Here is a 16,500-nt window from a genome sequence, read left to right on the forward strand (position 1 = left end):
AGTAGTGTGACTTATATTTATAATTTCAGGAGCTCAGTCACGATTTTCGTAATTTATATGCACGTTTTCGTGATATTTTAGTCTTGAGCTCACTTTTGAATTTGACACGTGGAGTAATGTGACTCATATTCATGATATCAGCAATTTTGTCATGATAATCGTAAAGTTTCTTCGCCTTATCGTGATATGCTATTTTTTAATTGCGATCGGTTTTTTTATTCAGAATAATTTGACAATATGATCGGTATCATAAAAATGTGACTGATTCGCGATATCTTGTTTTTTTTTAACTAAATCACAAACACGATTTGTGACTCTGTAATGTATTATTGGTGCTCAATGCAGTTTTCGTTTTCTGTCAGGACACCACATTGAACCTTATCAAATGAATAACGATGAACGAGGTCCTAGTAGTTTTCTTATCTGTTACTCGCATTTATTACTAGTCGCTAGCAGGCAGGCATAACTATATGATAATTCACGAACAAAATCCAAATTTAGTGAAATATTTCACGTAAAAATTTCATAAGTTGCATGAAATTGGATATGTTCCAAATCGTGAATGATGTACTAAGAATCATGAACCAGTTCACGAATCCATGAGTCATATTTTATGACTGAATTTTTTTCCACGAGTACGTATGGTCTGGCGTGACTACTATACTAGAAACCATGATCCAATTCACGTTTCGATACGGTCGAATGACCTAATACAAATACAATACGTTTCGATGAATATTATTTCATGATTTTGTAAATTATATCACGAATCCGAATGGTGAGTTGTGACTATTATCCTGGGAATTATGAGCCAGTTCACGAATACATGAATAATAATTTATGGTTTTGTGAACTTTTTCACGAGCACAAATTGTGAATCGTGACCAATTCGCTAGGAATCATGAGCTAGTTCACGTATACATGGATAATATTTTATAACTATGTAAACTATTTCGCGAGCACGGGTATTGAAACCTGACTAATGTATTAGGCACCATGAAATAGTTCGCAATGATTGAAAAAAATCATGAATAGTGTTTCGAGTTTCGTGAAATAGTGAAATAGAAAACAAGATCATGTAACTAGACGTAATGAATCATGAATCAGTTCACGTCGTATTGTCGGGCTCTAAATAATGCTTCTTAATCTGCGAATAAAATCACGAGTCAACCTTTGGTTATATGAATAACTTTCATCAAGTTGTGAAGTAGTTCACGTACAGAAGAGCGATTTGATAATGATATGGCGGAAACCGTGACAGAAATTCACAAAACAGAAATAAATATCGCCACCAATAAAAGCGTTATGCAGGCGTTACCGAAGGAAAATTGAACTTAATTATAAAACTTGATTTTTGATTATGGTCCTGTTTTCGTAACGTAAAAACGTGATTGTTCAAGAATTCATGACACTTTATTCACGATTTTGGGAACAATTTTCTTTCCGTTTACATTTAGAACTTGCAGAAATGCATTATTCCGGTGATAATAATGGTGATGTTTGTTATTCACTGTTTTTAAGAAAATTAACGAAAACGATAATAATAACACTAACTTTAAACTATCTACTGCTAAAGAAATACTAAATCAACTTACCTAAAACACATTAGTACATTTTTTTTATTAGCATTCCACTGAAAACAAAAACAAAATATGATAATTCGCTTACTTTTCTAATTAGAGCTAGTATAAGAATAAATAGAACATGGATATCCAAGTTCAAAAACAAGAAACAAGAAAAGATCAGTGTATCACGTCAAAGAACAAAATATGAAGCTTTTTCAGACAAATATTCTTAATCATTAAAATGATGATATTAACTTTTTAGGTTTTGGAGAAATGAACAAAAACTCGATAAAACTGCTTCATTTCTGAAAAGTTACTTATGCTCATTACGTGAAACATATAAGCGTTTAATAGGAAATTTTCTCACATTTCCAATGGAAATAAAAGATTTAAAGTACAAAGTATTTTCATTTTCAGCTGATGAGAACTAATGAAATTCAAACATTTGGTTTGGATTTGCCAGCCAATGCAAGATGCACTATGCTGTTTTTCTTCTTATTGGAGAACAATTTGGGTGAAAACTAATTTTTCTCCATTAAGAAGAAAAATGTTTAAATTCGATAGGTGACTAAATTTCGGATTCCGATGAGACGAAGTCGAAACGCAAATTCCGTAAGTTATAAGTTTTGTGCTTTTGCCGCGCAAAGATGGTTTTATACAACGTAAATTTGGGAAACGAATTGAATTTATGACAGGTAAATATATCTCCACTCAAAAAACTGTTAAAACCTCTCAAAAACAAAATAATTTAAAACGGAAAAATTGTAATAGTGGTGAAATGAAATTAAATATTGTAACATTTATTTGTATTACATAGACTAATAAACATTTTGAAACCCTTTTATTTTCACATCATAAGGATTTTCGGAATTCGGGAACATACGATCCTCAGTCTACTCAAAACCCTTTATTTGTAAGAATTTTCTTACAGCACCAGATCAATTTGAAACTTTTTGTTTAGAAATATTATCAATAGGAACACACTTTCTATATAAGCTGAACTCTTTAAGAGTTCGATGCAGAATTTATTTTTTGAATAAGTGCACATAGAGTTGGTGGCACAGTTGTAGTTGATATTGGGTGATTCAGCGTGTTTTTCTATCCGCTAAGTGGAATATTTCTTTAGAGGAAAAATATGGCTTTGTTCGGTGGTTATCTGTATCCAGTTTCACCATGTAATAAATGCAGTACCGATTTCATTACGAACGTTGGTTACGGCAAAAATCCTCATTAGCCGAAAAAATTGAGACGTTTAAATCTAAATCTATTAAATTTTACACACCAGCGTGTGTCGGTGCAGAGGTTAAGGCGCTGGTAGCCAGAAATCGTATGTTAAATACCCATCCCGCAAAGAATCTCAATATCAGTAAGAATGTTGTGCTATCCGTGCCATTGTCCTGTTCGCTGAGACCCGACTGCGAAACCTATTGAAACAGAAGCTCAAAATGTTACAAATAGATTGTTGCGGGTTTTTATTATTTTATTCGGCATTCGCTACATGGTTACCTCATCGTTAAGGGTGTTCCGATCGATATTCTGACTGAATCTGAATTGCCGGGCTTTTCGTGGCTGCGTCATCAAATTCTCTATAGTCGCCGTTCGCTTTGTTTGCCGCAGAACGCCTTCCTAACGTGTCAAAATCACGTAGAATGGAAAATGTTTGAACTGTTATCAAACGTATGATGTACAGCAAAGGTTGGAAAGCACCAATTGAGCAGCAATTGATTTATCAATTCCAGCGAAGATTGCAAGAAATCGACTTAATAACTGTCCAGAATTTAATAGGATATATTCATCGCACACTAAGTAAAATCAAAGATCACGGTCCATTTGGGACGCTGTGAATGTATTTTGCGACAGTTTATGAATAAAACGAAGTACCAGAAATTTCCAATCAACGTTTTGTTTTCAAATGGCATTCACTCGAATTTATTCTAAAAACTCCGACCGCATGTTAAAGCGCTGAATCATGATATCGCTGATTTAGCAGGTTGTCGGTACCACCGCGTAGAATTTTTCGTAAAGTGCAGATTTATTACAGTATTGACACGTGGGAGACTGATTGTCATAAGTACTCAGCGCGGTCTGAGAATAGGTAGATCCAGATTAAGGATCACAAAAGAAGAAACGGTGTGTTCCAACAGCATTCTTACTACGTGGCTTCGTTGAGAATGCCTTTGATAAAATCCTCCATCACATCTTGAAGAAGGAAACTTCGGGTGTTTCTAAAGACAGATATGCATTATCTTCAATGTTCACTTAGTTTTTGACTCTAACATCATTGCAACATTTCAGATACAATAAGGGTTCGGCGGTTGTCAGCTATTTTCATCCGCGTCCTTTATCACCTATTTTTGTAAAGTGATTCATATGCAGTGCTATCATTGAAAATGAACCGCTTTGGTTATGCAACAATTTTTTCCGATCTTTTTTTAATGCAAATAATTAAGCAGTCTTCATGTCGTTATATTCTGAATTACACATATTTTGTCTGGGGTGGGCGTAGCGTAGTTGGTAAATCGATTGCCTTGTACGTAGCGCACCTGGGTTCGAGTCCCGTATGTAACTTTAAATGTTCTTTTATTTGATGGCATTGTATGCGAACATGTATACGTCGGTTGATACCAATCGAGCTGACATTTCTTTAGACTGATGAAACTAATTTATTTGTTTGTTTGGTGTTTATTTGACCAACTAGGCAACGAATCCACTGGGTCTTTAATGCGCGTGGGGAATACGCATGGTCTTGTCTGAGAATTGACAATCCGCAAGAACAATTCAAAAGCAACCTTTGTGCGACCACCCATGGCTACTACTCCGTTATCAGTCTTGACTAGCTGAAGTTGCACAGGGAATCAGCGCACTCCACAAGTATCACGGTAGGAGGATATTTGTTAGTAACTAAATATCGACCAATCAAACTCATGGACAGGGGACCAACGGCTTTACTTCCCTTCCGAAAGAAGCCATGACCTCAGACTTTTTTCACCTCAGAAAAATCTCAACGTCGAAAAGTAATACATTACGACGGCGCCGGCGGTCGCACTTACCACTCGACCACTGGCGCCGTCGTAATTTATTAATTGTCCACAATACCACTTTTAAACTCATTGTTTATGGTCCATTTTATATTGTCGACAACACTCACGACAGCCGGCTGTCCGGAATTCAAGTTAATATGTGAAACAACTCTCGATAACCGGTTACCCAGGGTTTAAACGCCTTCACATCTAGAACATTTAAGTATCCTACAGTCAATAAACTATTCAAACTTTTTCTGCACGAAAATATATTCTCAGTCACATCGCTTGCTTGAGGCGAATCCTGACTAACAACCAGGAGCGGATCCAGAAAAAAATTTCGGAGGGGGTCCGAAATTTCGATTTTGAAATGTTCATTGTACAATACGTGATATGTAATAGCCTCATTTAATTAAAATCAGTTTTGGTGATCGGATTTGGTTTGGAATGATTTTGAGTTTAGAACGAATTTAAAATAGAAACTATTTTAAAATTTCTCAAGAAGTTAAAAAATTTCGGGGGGGGGGGTCCGGACCCCCAAGACCCTCCCCTGGATCCGCCACTGCTAACAACACATCCACTACCCAATCCGTGGTACATTAGGGAATGTCACTAAGTCGTGGCCTTCCGTTAAGTAAGTACCACATCAACACTTCCTTTCTCGTATCCCAAATTACGGTAAAGATGGTCGTGGCCCGCAGTGAAGGTTCTCAGGGGAAATTCTCGCTTGGACTGGATCTATTATTATTCCTAAACTTTGCTTCTCAAGTAGTCTGGGTGGAAATGAGAGTCGTCAGTCTGCAATCTACGAAGTATACCGTGCTAACGCAACGCAACGCTAACATCATTACAACATTTTATGTTGGAAATTATAACAAAGGTTTCTGTTAAGAGGTGGACATAGCGCAGTTGGTAAATCAATTGCCTCTTCGTACAAGGCTTGGGTGCGAGTTCCAACACAGCACATAGGGTTACTGATTTTTTAAGAGCTTTTGCTAAACCGAAAAAGAGGCGAATCCTATGGTTAAAACTTCTATAATCGAAATAAAACAAGGTGTCTGTAGATATTGTACCGTTGAATCCTGTCAGTGCAACATTTTGTATATTGTGGATATGAATTCTATGAGCTTTATGATTATCTGAAGTCTCGAAGACCGCAAAATAAATCGACGATTAAAGGAGGGGTAAGGGCTCCAGTGTAAAAAAACACTTTTTTGTGATTTTTTAGAAATTTGGGTGAAGAGAATTGGTCAAAACTTTTGTACATGTATCATTTTAATAACTTCCTGTAATTTTTCTATGAAAAATAATCGACAAGCGACTCGATCACGTAGATTTTTGTAGAACGTTTCTGGAAAAAAATACGGTTTGCGGTGTGCCATTTAAAAACTACTTAACCCATTTATTTTAAAGAGCAATTCTGTATTTACTATTCGAATTTGTAGGATGTTTGAGCCTAATCTGAGAAATTCGACAAATTATACCAAACACCCCCCCCCCCTCAATTTCTGGCTACGCACACCAGTGGTGTTCATATACATGAGGATTTATGACGTTTTCATACCCAGCGACATGTTTTAAGGCAATTTTTTTATTTTTTTAAGTTATTTATAACGTCACGTTACTACGTTACTGATTAATACCACATTCCTTGTATGATGAAACTGTATACTTCTATTGATTCAACCGCCATTTTCACATCGAACGATTCAACTTCGCAATTAGATTGATTTAGAGTTGAAGTACAGATTGCTTTTGATTTTCACGTACGTCGCTGCATTCAATTCTCACAGCAGTAACAGAAATAATGACTCTCTGACAAGGCTTTTATTGTCCTGTACGCAACCGGTGCGATCGTTATAAGCATTCTTGATAACAAATTTTGTATCTAAGCCTTGTGCGTTCAGAGTTAACATCTCGCAGATAGAAAATGAACTCTACAATGTACTGATCTCAGGATTAGAACCAATGATTTGCAGCAGTGTCTGCAGTCTATGTATTACGCATTGAGGAAATTTTGCGAGTATATAATTAAATTTAACTTTGTGTTAGTGATTATCGGGTTTAAGTTTATGAAAAAGGACCCAACCTGGACCTTCTCGAACTCTTTATCAAAACCAACTGCCCTCATCATAGCCCGAATGGCGGGCTCATTTTATATAAACTTTGGTAACAAATGGCGGACAGTTAACGAAGTGATCCATTTTTCGGCTAGTTGATATAATTTGAAATTAGTGAAAACCTATGATTGTGTTAGATGTTTAAATAACCTCACTCCAACCAACTGTACCTATTGGCTTCCAACTCGTAGATATACAATTCGGAAACAACTACAATTTCATGCGTTTTGCTGTTTGCACCAACAGTGCGTGAAATACCGTGCCATTCATTAGGTTGCTGTTACACGTGTCGTTGCCTTTTTTCCCTCTTTTCTATGTTTCTAGTCTGCTTGTAGGAACAAGAGTGCCGGTGGTGGCAGCATGTACTATAACTTACAATTAACCAAACAGACCGTTGGTCTCAGTGCATCCGTGTGGAGCGCATTTCAATGGTCATTCAGCTATGAATTGAGTTCGCTTGGAACTGGTTCTGTCCGCTTCCTTCCGAAGGGTCGTTTCGCTGCTTATTCGATGGAATATTCATGCCCAATATAAAGCGTAACGTGGTGTTCAACAGCAAACATGGAAGTACGCCCTAAAAAGGTGCTATGTTGTTTAATGAAATTTTCCAACGTAAGTGGTAGTAAAAACACATAGATTCATCTAATCGTAAACATGCAACCCTGAACAGATAAGTCCAGAGCATCCCAAACTTTCACTTTCACTTTTCTTCGCACTCATTAAACTATTTGGCTCGAATTCCGAGGCACTATTAACATACAAATTATCTTAAACCGTAATAAGATAGCGAAATAAAAAAATCTCAATTTGATGTAATTCTCGTATGGCTAACAATTAAAATGTCATGCTTTATGTCAAAATAATGTAGCGATGAGGGTACATTCCCATCCACACTCAATGTTTTTTATTTCAGCGAGAAAGATTTCAACCTTTTTTCTGGTTAGAAAAATCTCTTACCCATGTTGAGAATCAGACTCGGTGAGCTGCGTACAAGGCAACCGATTTACCAACTACACCACACTGATAAAATAAATTCATAAAAGGAACGAAAATGATTATACAATGCACGAATTCTTTTCGTGCATTATAAATAGTTGGTTTCTTTCATTTCACGAGCTGAAAAAAATTCGACTTGAAGAACGAAAATTTTCGGAATCTTAAATATTTAGTGTACGGTGCACGAAATTTATCGTCGAAAACTAATTTTTGTTATTGAAACGAAATGCTTCGTTATTGTACTAAATGTTTGTATTTAGCGCGAATATATCATTAGTCAAACGATTTCAGTTTTCGTTCGTCGAACAAAAATATTTCGTGTATATTTTCGTCGGATCTTTTAGGATTGTTTGACAACATCGATTTTTTATTTATTAAGGGCATCGATCTGGCAAAATCAAATTTTAACAAACCATTGATTTTTTATAGATCATCTTTCCGTGTACGGACTAGGCTTCAGGGCAGGATTAAGGATTGTTGTGTACCTAAAACAATAATCTAACCATTTGCTGAACTTAGATATAAACGATTCTATTTTTAGTGTTCAACACCTCATTTTACACTGATTTCTGTTTTCGATCTGGGTCATGGTCCGTTCGCTCGAAACCGCCATTTTCATGAATAATGAAGCATTGGACCAAAACTACTCTTAATCGGAACAAAAAATGAAATCAGCATAAGCAGCTTTTCGGTTACAAACACGCTGCCGTAGAAAAGCAAACCGTTCAACGTATTCGCTCGGAACGTCCTCCCCGGAGTCCATGACCTTCACCGACGGATAGAGGATGTCCAATTGTTTGTTTTTCTTACTGTTTAGGATAACAACTAACTCACTCCTGACACGCATCGTCGCTTAGTACGTCACGAGTAGAGCCACGCTTGAGTTAAGCTTGAGACCCTCCACGATCATCACGCGTAAACCTGTTGTCACGCTCTCCAACCGTCCTCCAACCATCGGTAGAAGTTGAATTTCATTTCATCTTTATTTTCACCTTCAGTTCTGTTAATTGACACTTTTTCTCTTTGTGCGTTTTTTTTCTCACGGTGATGCTGATGGGACGTGCGTTCGCACCAACTGCCCAAATCAGAACCCAGGCGACCAGTGCGACGGAACGTCTTGGCCACAGCGGGTGATACCGGTGCTAATGAGCAATGGCGGGTACGACGACGTCAACGACTGGCAGCTTCCAATAGGCATCGCCTGCTGCAGTCAGCAGTAGTAGTGGCTGATCTTAGCTCGACAGGGGAGAAAGTCTTCGGAAGCTTTCTCACCCTGCGCAGTGGGTCGGCTAGGGGTAGTGAGTCATTTGTTTGATGTTGCACGTGTTAAATGTCTCATTAAGAAGTTCTCAGTCAATGTTTCTAATGGTTGTGTAAGCCAAATCTAAATTATTCTCCAACATTCTTCACCTACGCTTCTTTTTGAACACCAGAAACAAAATCTCGTAGAATGGCAGTTTTACCACAGCTCGAGCATTCCAATATAGGTTTATTAACTGGGTAATTAGTTTTAATACCGCGTAAGCTAAAAACCTTAAACTTATCCCATAATATTTATCATCTCCTGAACCATCATTTAGTAAATTATTTTATCCTTTCCTACATGATAAAATTTAATCTTCCGAGCCCAGCAAAGTAGGCTTACACTACGCAATAAATTACCTGTAGAGGCATAGAGGCGGGTCCTGCCAAATGGCTTTCAACACCCAGAGACAAATATTTTCCCCTCCACTATAGCTTATTCTGTGGTTAAAGGTCGCAGACAGGGTTATCTCAAAAGTGGAGCGACCACCCGCCAAAAGTAGCTCGGCTCCAACCACGACTGGATCCGGTGGGTGCTCAACGACTCATCTTACAGTTCATTCGATGGAACTCCAACCAACCACTCACTCTCATTCACATTTCGGGAGAAATTACAGAACCTTTTACCTATGCTGAGCGGACCAGTAATTCGAGGGCCGCTCACTGTTTACATTCATATCGTAGTACTACATTAGAAACGACTCGGGACAGTGAACGCCAGTTTCGAGTGTGACTGATATTTACCGCCAGAGATACAGTACAATTCAATATTGTTCAGGATTTTTTGGTCTGGCAAGCAAATGGCAGTTGCGGCAAACGAGGTTAGTTTTATGTCACAACCGGGATCATGAACCAGGGCACATACCACAAAGAGTGCCTTCACAAACGTCGACTACCTCTTTTAGACAAGGCTGTGGTTCTCCAGTGTTTTGGCCTGATTTGACGTCGTGCCGTTATGCAAAGTCAATGCTAGAATTGTATAGAGTCATCAAAATATATTTTGTGCCCAAATGCTGCAATGCACCAAACTGCCCGGAACTTCAGTAAATCGAAAGATGAATGAAATGAAAATATAATTAAGGTAAAAGCTAGCTGGGAGAGAAGTTACAGATACTAGTGAATGACTACCATTCAAAACTGTTTTTGAATATTACATATCTCAAAATGAATCTTTTTACTATATCGGATATCGAATTAATTTTTGGCCACGGTTTCTACGCAGTGCAATAATTTCGTGGACAATTTTTTGTTGTAAAACTAAAATGTATCTGATATACTAGAAGTGCACGTGATATAAACTACATCAATACCACTCAGATTGATGCGTTTTACTTGCGTGCGCATGTACCGAGGATTCGTTTGTCTGTTTCGTTTGACCATGTATTATAATGGGGCTAATATAACACTATGACAATCTACGAAAACCAAGTAACGGTATGCCAACTGTTAAAAGTATGCATTGGTTACGATTTCAACACGAAGATGTCTTTAAATGAATCTATCAATTTTTATTGATCTCTATTTTTAAACTGCGGGGTTCTCAACGTATTAAACGTGAGGAGTACCACGTTCCTGATGTGATGAAACTGGATATATTATGGCTTCAGAAAGGTTATATTTCAATAAACATTCCACTGCGCGAGAAGATAGCTTTGAAATCAATTCATACTGTGTTGGCGAATCCCTTCAGATGATTTAGAATCAGGATGATTCTTTTTCAAGCCTCGCGGTTCTTGCTGTAGGATAAGGAATAACGATTCTTTCGTTGGTCGAGTATATGTCGCCGTGACTCATAGATTATCTTTGCGTTTGACATTAATCTGTTTTAACCGAAACTGAAATCAGCAGCTGAAGAATATTCTGCTGGTGATCAGTATATTAAACCAAGAATGCTAATCGAAATATTTTTTGGAACATAGATTGGGCCGCTCTTTTCCTTTAAAGTTTTCATGTCGCCATTAGTGCAGACATTCTGCATGATTTTATACGCCTATCCTCATCGCGGGCCCCAGAAATCCCAGGGCCCCTGGCCTGGGCCCAGTGTGCCCATGCGTAAAGACGGTACTGATGCTATTAGCAATGTACATCGGTTTGGACCTTGAGTCCAAACTGCATGTCGTATGCCCAAATACTGGCTGTATAAAAATAATTACAACAATTGCCTTTCGCTGTCCATCAGGCGACGTTTTTTGTTTACCTACATGTGTAGCTAAATTAAAAAGAAACCGATTTCTGTTGATAATTCTGTGCATAAATACAATTCTGCAGTTGTTTTGGGAACAAAACAAATGAGAGGAAAGTAAATGTGAATTTTCCCAAGCATTCCTGACATCACAAAAACCTTTGCGACTACACACCAAAAAAATCTGAATTTTATCGTTGACGCAAACATGACACAATTCAACAAACCGTAATTTACGAAATGACAGAACATTACCGTGTTCCGTTTAATTTTACATGAAACATATACATTACATGCGCAATGACATAAAATTACACTTCCTACCATTCAGAACAAACGCTGTATGAGGAGTAAAAGTACATGATTTACGAAATTCAACGTCATGTAAAATTAAAATCAAACGTAAAACTAAATCATTTTTTATGCTCGTATATGTCAGGGTCAGGAGACGTAAATTTACACTATTTTTTCTAGGTGTGTAGTTCAACTTCCCTGGTTCAGACTGGGGCTGCATTCACATCGTCAAACATTTTAAATGGGACTAACTGCACAATGTAAACACTGAGAAAATTGTAAACGAACTTCATTTAAAGTTAAAAAAGTAGTACATTTTTTTCCTTTTGTTTACGCATATTATTTCTACTTGTATAACTCATACGAGCAAATACTTGGCCTTTTTGACAATAGAAAATTGTATTGGTCCTGCATGGAAATTATGGAAAAATAGACTTTCGATTAATTCAACGAGGAGTTATAATATTAAATTCCTTTATAATCAGTTTATTGCTAGTTCAACTGTTTTAAATCAGTTAAAATTATTTAATTAGTGTATATAAAGCCTTTTTATAATTATAATATAACAATCAATAAAGCTCTTTTAAAAATTGTAATAAAATAGATATTAAAACTCGCAATAATCAATTGTTGCGTTATGTTTGGCTAGAATGGTTTAGTTTTGAATTACAAACAAAAATTCGAATTGTTTACATTTTTCAGTTAGGCCCTAGAGCTAGAACTAGACTTATAACTAGACTAAAATGATAATTGATCTATCTTACTGCACGAAAACTTCAATGTAATCAATGAACATTTTGCACCGATGAATTGACACGGATTCCTAACCCAGCGCGGTAGACTTCACTCAGAATCCAGACCCCTTATTTATTATGTAGATTTTAGTAAAATCACATTGTATTTTCATTTGAGTTTACATGTATATACTACCCATGATCGCATAATTGTTCCGTTTTCTATGGGATTTCCTATCTTTATGGGACTGATATGCGATCATAGGTAGTATACTAAGTGTTGCGTAAAAATCGCTTAACAGTTAGAATGTTTTTTATGTGAGTCACAGAAGCAGTAAAGTGCGGATACTTACTTTAAAACTAAAATCTTGAGCGTTTTTTCAAAAAGACATATCTGCAATGAGTTACTCTCTTTGTTTACTTTCTCTTCTGTTAATAATTCGGTCGCTTTAACATTTATCCCTCAACTCTTTGCATAATATGCTAGGTAAAACCACCGTCTTTCGATCTGTACTGTAAAATAAGGGAAAAGTGTAATAGGGACGCCGTAAAAATCGAAAGAGAAAGTAAACAAAGAGAGTAACTCATTGTAGATATGTCGTTTTGAAAAAACGCTCTAGAAATAATGTTTCCTGAACATATATCCCTACGAGTTTGCCGTATTGATGGGTTTTTTAAAGGTTCTACTAGATTGGTACCTTTGTTCCTTCTTTCTTAACACTTTCGCACTATCAAGTGGGAAAATGCTTTCTAGTGATTAGATTTGAAAAGTTTCGACAATTAATTGTTTAGAAAATACACGTGTTTCAGTGGTGAAAGTGCATCTCAATATGCGCAATGTTTATAAATTTGTGCTAGGTGGGAGAAGAGATAAAAATAGTGTACAGGATCTTTCTCGTCGAAAACCGGACGAGGTCAATTCGAAATATGACGAAAAGTTCCTGGACAAACGTTTTATCTTGCAAAGGCCCTCAACAATTTTAAGTTTTTTTCCGCCGATAAATTCGGAAATTAATGATTTGGTAAGAAATTGGCAGCATTGGACTCAAAACCAAGCTTTTCTGTATAAGCGAAAGTACCGGGAAAAACGTATTCTAGCATCCATTAAAGCTCGTAAAGCTGCCACTACACTGCCCTTGGATACAAAAGTGACGTACCCCGATCAGAAACACATAACAGAAATATTTCAAAACTATATCTCGCATTATTACTTGTTATAAATTTCTGTTATTTTAACTACTAACGACACCTAATTTATAACACAATATATTACAAAAATTGTGTTCTGTTGTAATCTTGTTATTTCATTCTGATCGGGAAACGCTACTTTGGTCGAGTTTCACTTTTTCCTATTTATAAGATCGCTAGGGAAATCCGCATCTTTCAGGGTAAGCGATTTAAATAAAAATAGCGGAGCCCGGGGCTATTCGGATCTAACTAATCAAATCACTTGCGGCGATAGGACACGATTTGCAAAACTCTACGTTTTTCAATCCTTTAAAAATGTAGGGGTAATTCAGACCTCCCTACGGGGCAATACAGACCGTCAATTTTTTATTTTTTTTACAAAGGAATTATGTTTACCTGTGAAATATTTATTGGAGAAACTCCTTAAAAACCAAAAAATCGTTACAAAGACTTAATCCGGTTAGTCACAGCTGTCGATTGGCGCATCATGTATTTTATTTGCTGTGGCGCACAGTGGGACGGAATCAAAAAAGCCGGACATTGATATTTGCGACGAAACTATTGGTTATGGCACTTTGATGTCTTCGGAAAGGTTTCTTTATTTTTTGAGTAGTTTAATATAATGTTGGAAAATTTTGATTTTAGGGGTATATACGCAGATAAAAAAATAACTTTGCGAGTTGTTGCCAAAATTGATAGTCATGTATGGAAAGTTTGTAAACGTAATGATTTTATGAAACTTTGTTGAAGTAGCGAAATGGCTATTTGTTAAGCGAAAAAAATTATTGGGTGAAATTGAAGTACAGGTCGAAATACCCCCTTAAAAAGTGATTTTTATTGTAACTTTGTCATTGGATGAACAAGGTATTTCGTTGCTTAGAATACTCGGTTATATTAATACCTTGTTCATCCAATGACGAAGAAGATTTGGCAGGACACTGATGACTTATGAGCATGTTAATAACAATAAAAATTAACTTTGAATGACGGAATATATGGAATGAACTATAATATTTCTAATGTTTATTAATTTCGCATAATAGTTTATTTTTCATGCTTCATAATACAAATAATTGATTGAAACGCTAGTCTATTTTACCCCACATTATTCCAAGGATCCCATTAGAGCCCCCTGTGATTTGTATATATATCAATAGGGTATTTCTTGTTGAACAGCAAAAAAATAAATTTAGCTGCTACTACCTGCTACTCTACAAATCATAGCCCCTTAAAGTTAGCAAAAAAAATAAAAAAACAGGCATACATCCTAAAAACGAAGAGGTAGCGAGTTGGTCTATTCCGCAAAAAGGTGTGTTTTGAAAGCATCTACAACTTTCTAGAACATCGAAAAACTGTAAAAAATCATATAAAAAAGTTACAATAAAAAAAACTTTTGAAGTATTCCGACTTGTAGGGGAGACCGAGGAGGGTTGAAACAATTTTTTGTTTTTGTTAGATAAATCGACAAAAACTGTCATTCGATGAATGCTTATTTTAAAATTTCTTACATCTATTTATGCTTTATCAAATTATATCAGAATAACTGATACAAATCAATAGCAAAGCATCAATATATTGATTTTTGTAACAGTGTTCTCTTTGTTTCAACTCTCCTCATGCCGAGGTAAGTTGAAACAGCAATGAATGTGAGTTGAATCAAGTAAACAATTACTTTAAATAATATCAAAGCGTTTTCTAAAACATTAAATGCTACAATTGTGTCATTTATATTCGTTCACACTACGATAATTCCTTGAAATGGCATGTATTCTTATCATTATTTTTCACAGTGTATATCGATATATAAACTGACACTTGTTTTGACAATTAATGTTAGATTTTAGTTGCAAATGCAGGAATTTCTGCACTAATCCCAACAGTAATAACAGTAAGATACTTTACCTAACCACTAATTAACTATAACTGTAAAATTAAGAAATTTGACACCAATTTTTCATTTATGCATTATTCTCCAACCACTTCCCCTAGAACATTCTACATTTAATAAAATGGTTGATATGACCAGTAATACTATTAATGACTACAAATGATACGGGTTAATGAAAACAGGTAATTTGGTACCCTTATCGGTAGTATTTGGTACATTTTGGATTATGGTCACTTCGCCCCAAGCTTCGGAAGCTGATTGGAGTACACAATTAGAACAAATGCATATTACGCGGCTATAAACTGAGAAAGCTGTCAATTCAGAAAAGAAGAATCTTAATAATAATTATTAGTTCCGGAACGTTAATGTGATTATAACATTACCTTAAGACCAGAAGTTCTTCATCGAGGAGAGTTGAAACAAGGTGTTTCAACTCTCCTAGGTCGAGAAGTGAGGCTTGATCCACAATTTACAATTTATACATCGCAAAGATAGAAAGAAACGCATACAATTCATAAATGTTAACTCTTAGACTACACAATAGTGATATTTTCATGATCGAATATAATAATATATTAATATCCTATTTATACCAATTTGAAGAAAATATCGAAAACTTACTTTGTTCATTTTTTGTAGTCTGTTTACCTTAAATACTCAACCACGCATTTAACGTAGTTGGCGTGTATTATATCAAAATTTGCCATCATTATATTAAACTACTCAAAAAATAAAGAAACCTTTCCGAAGACATCAAAATGCCATAACCAATAGTTTCGTTGCGAATATCAATGTCCGGCTTTTTTATTCCGTCCCACTGTGTGGCTTGTGCAATCGTGTGCGTAGCCGCAAACCGCTGAACGGTAGTTGATGAAATAGGGGGTCCGAATAGCCCCGTATGTCCATTTCGCACAAAGGTAGAGAGCGTCTTGAAAATATCTGAATCCAATTCTATAGAATATTCTAATATTCTATAGAATTGAATTCAGCTGTCAAAATTAATGTTTTAGAATAGCGGTTCCACAAATATGTACGACAGTCAGAAAGTCCTACGATTTTCTGAGAAATCGAGAGGGTCCGAATTATCCCTATGGTCTTAATAGCCCCGGGTCCCCCTAAATAAAATAACTTTTTAAAACTTGAAAACCAAAGATACAAAGGCATGCTTTTGCTTTCATCATGCAAGACAAAAACCGGTTTCCTGAAAAATA

At 36.1% G+C, this 16,500-nt stretch overlaps 1 protein-coding gene across 10 annotated transcripts in view; it reads left to right on the plus strand.

Moving 5' to 3' along the window:
• Positions 1 to 16,500, plus strand: part of LOC131684722 (mucin-5AC) — a 768,934-nt gene that overhangs the window by 745,661 nt on the left and 6,773 nt on the right. The window contains exon 5 of one of the 10 annotated variants that reach the window (XM_058967840.1): positions 8,790 to 10,055. The exons of the other annotated variants lie outside the window; for them this stretch is intronic. Coding sequence (XP_058823823.1) covers positions 8,790 to 9,016 — 227 coding nt within the window. The 3' untranslated portion in view covers positions 9,017 to 10,055. Of the gene's footprint in view, positions 1 to 8,789; positions 10,056 to 16,500 lie in introns of those variants that run through there. 10 annotated transcript variants of the gene reach the window in all.

This window comes from Topomyia yanbarensis, chromosome 2 (assembly GCF_030247195.1).
Source record: "Topomyia yanbarensis strain Yona2022 chromosome 2, ASM3024719v1, whole genome shotgun sequence".
Taxonomy (NCBI): Eukaryota; Metazoa; Arthropoda; class Insecta; order Diptera; family Culicidae; genus Topomyia; species Topomyia yanbarensis.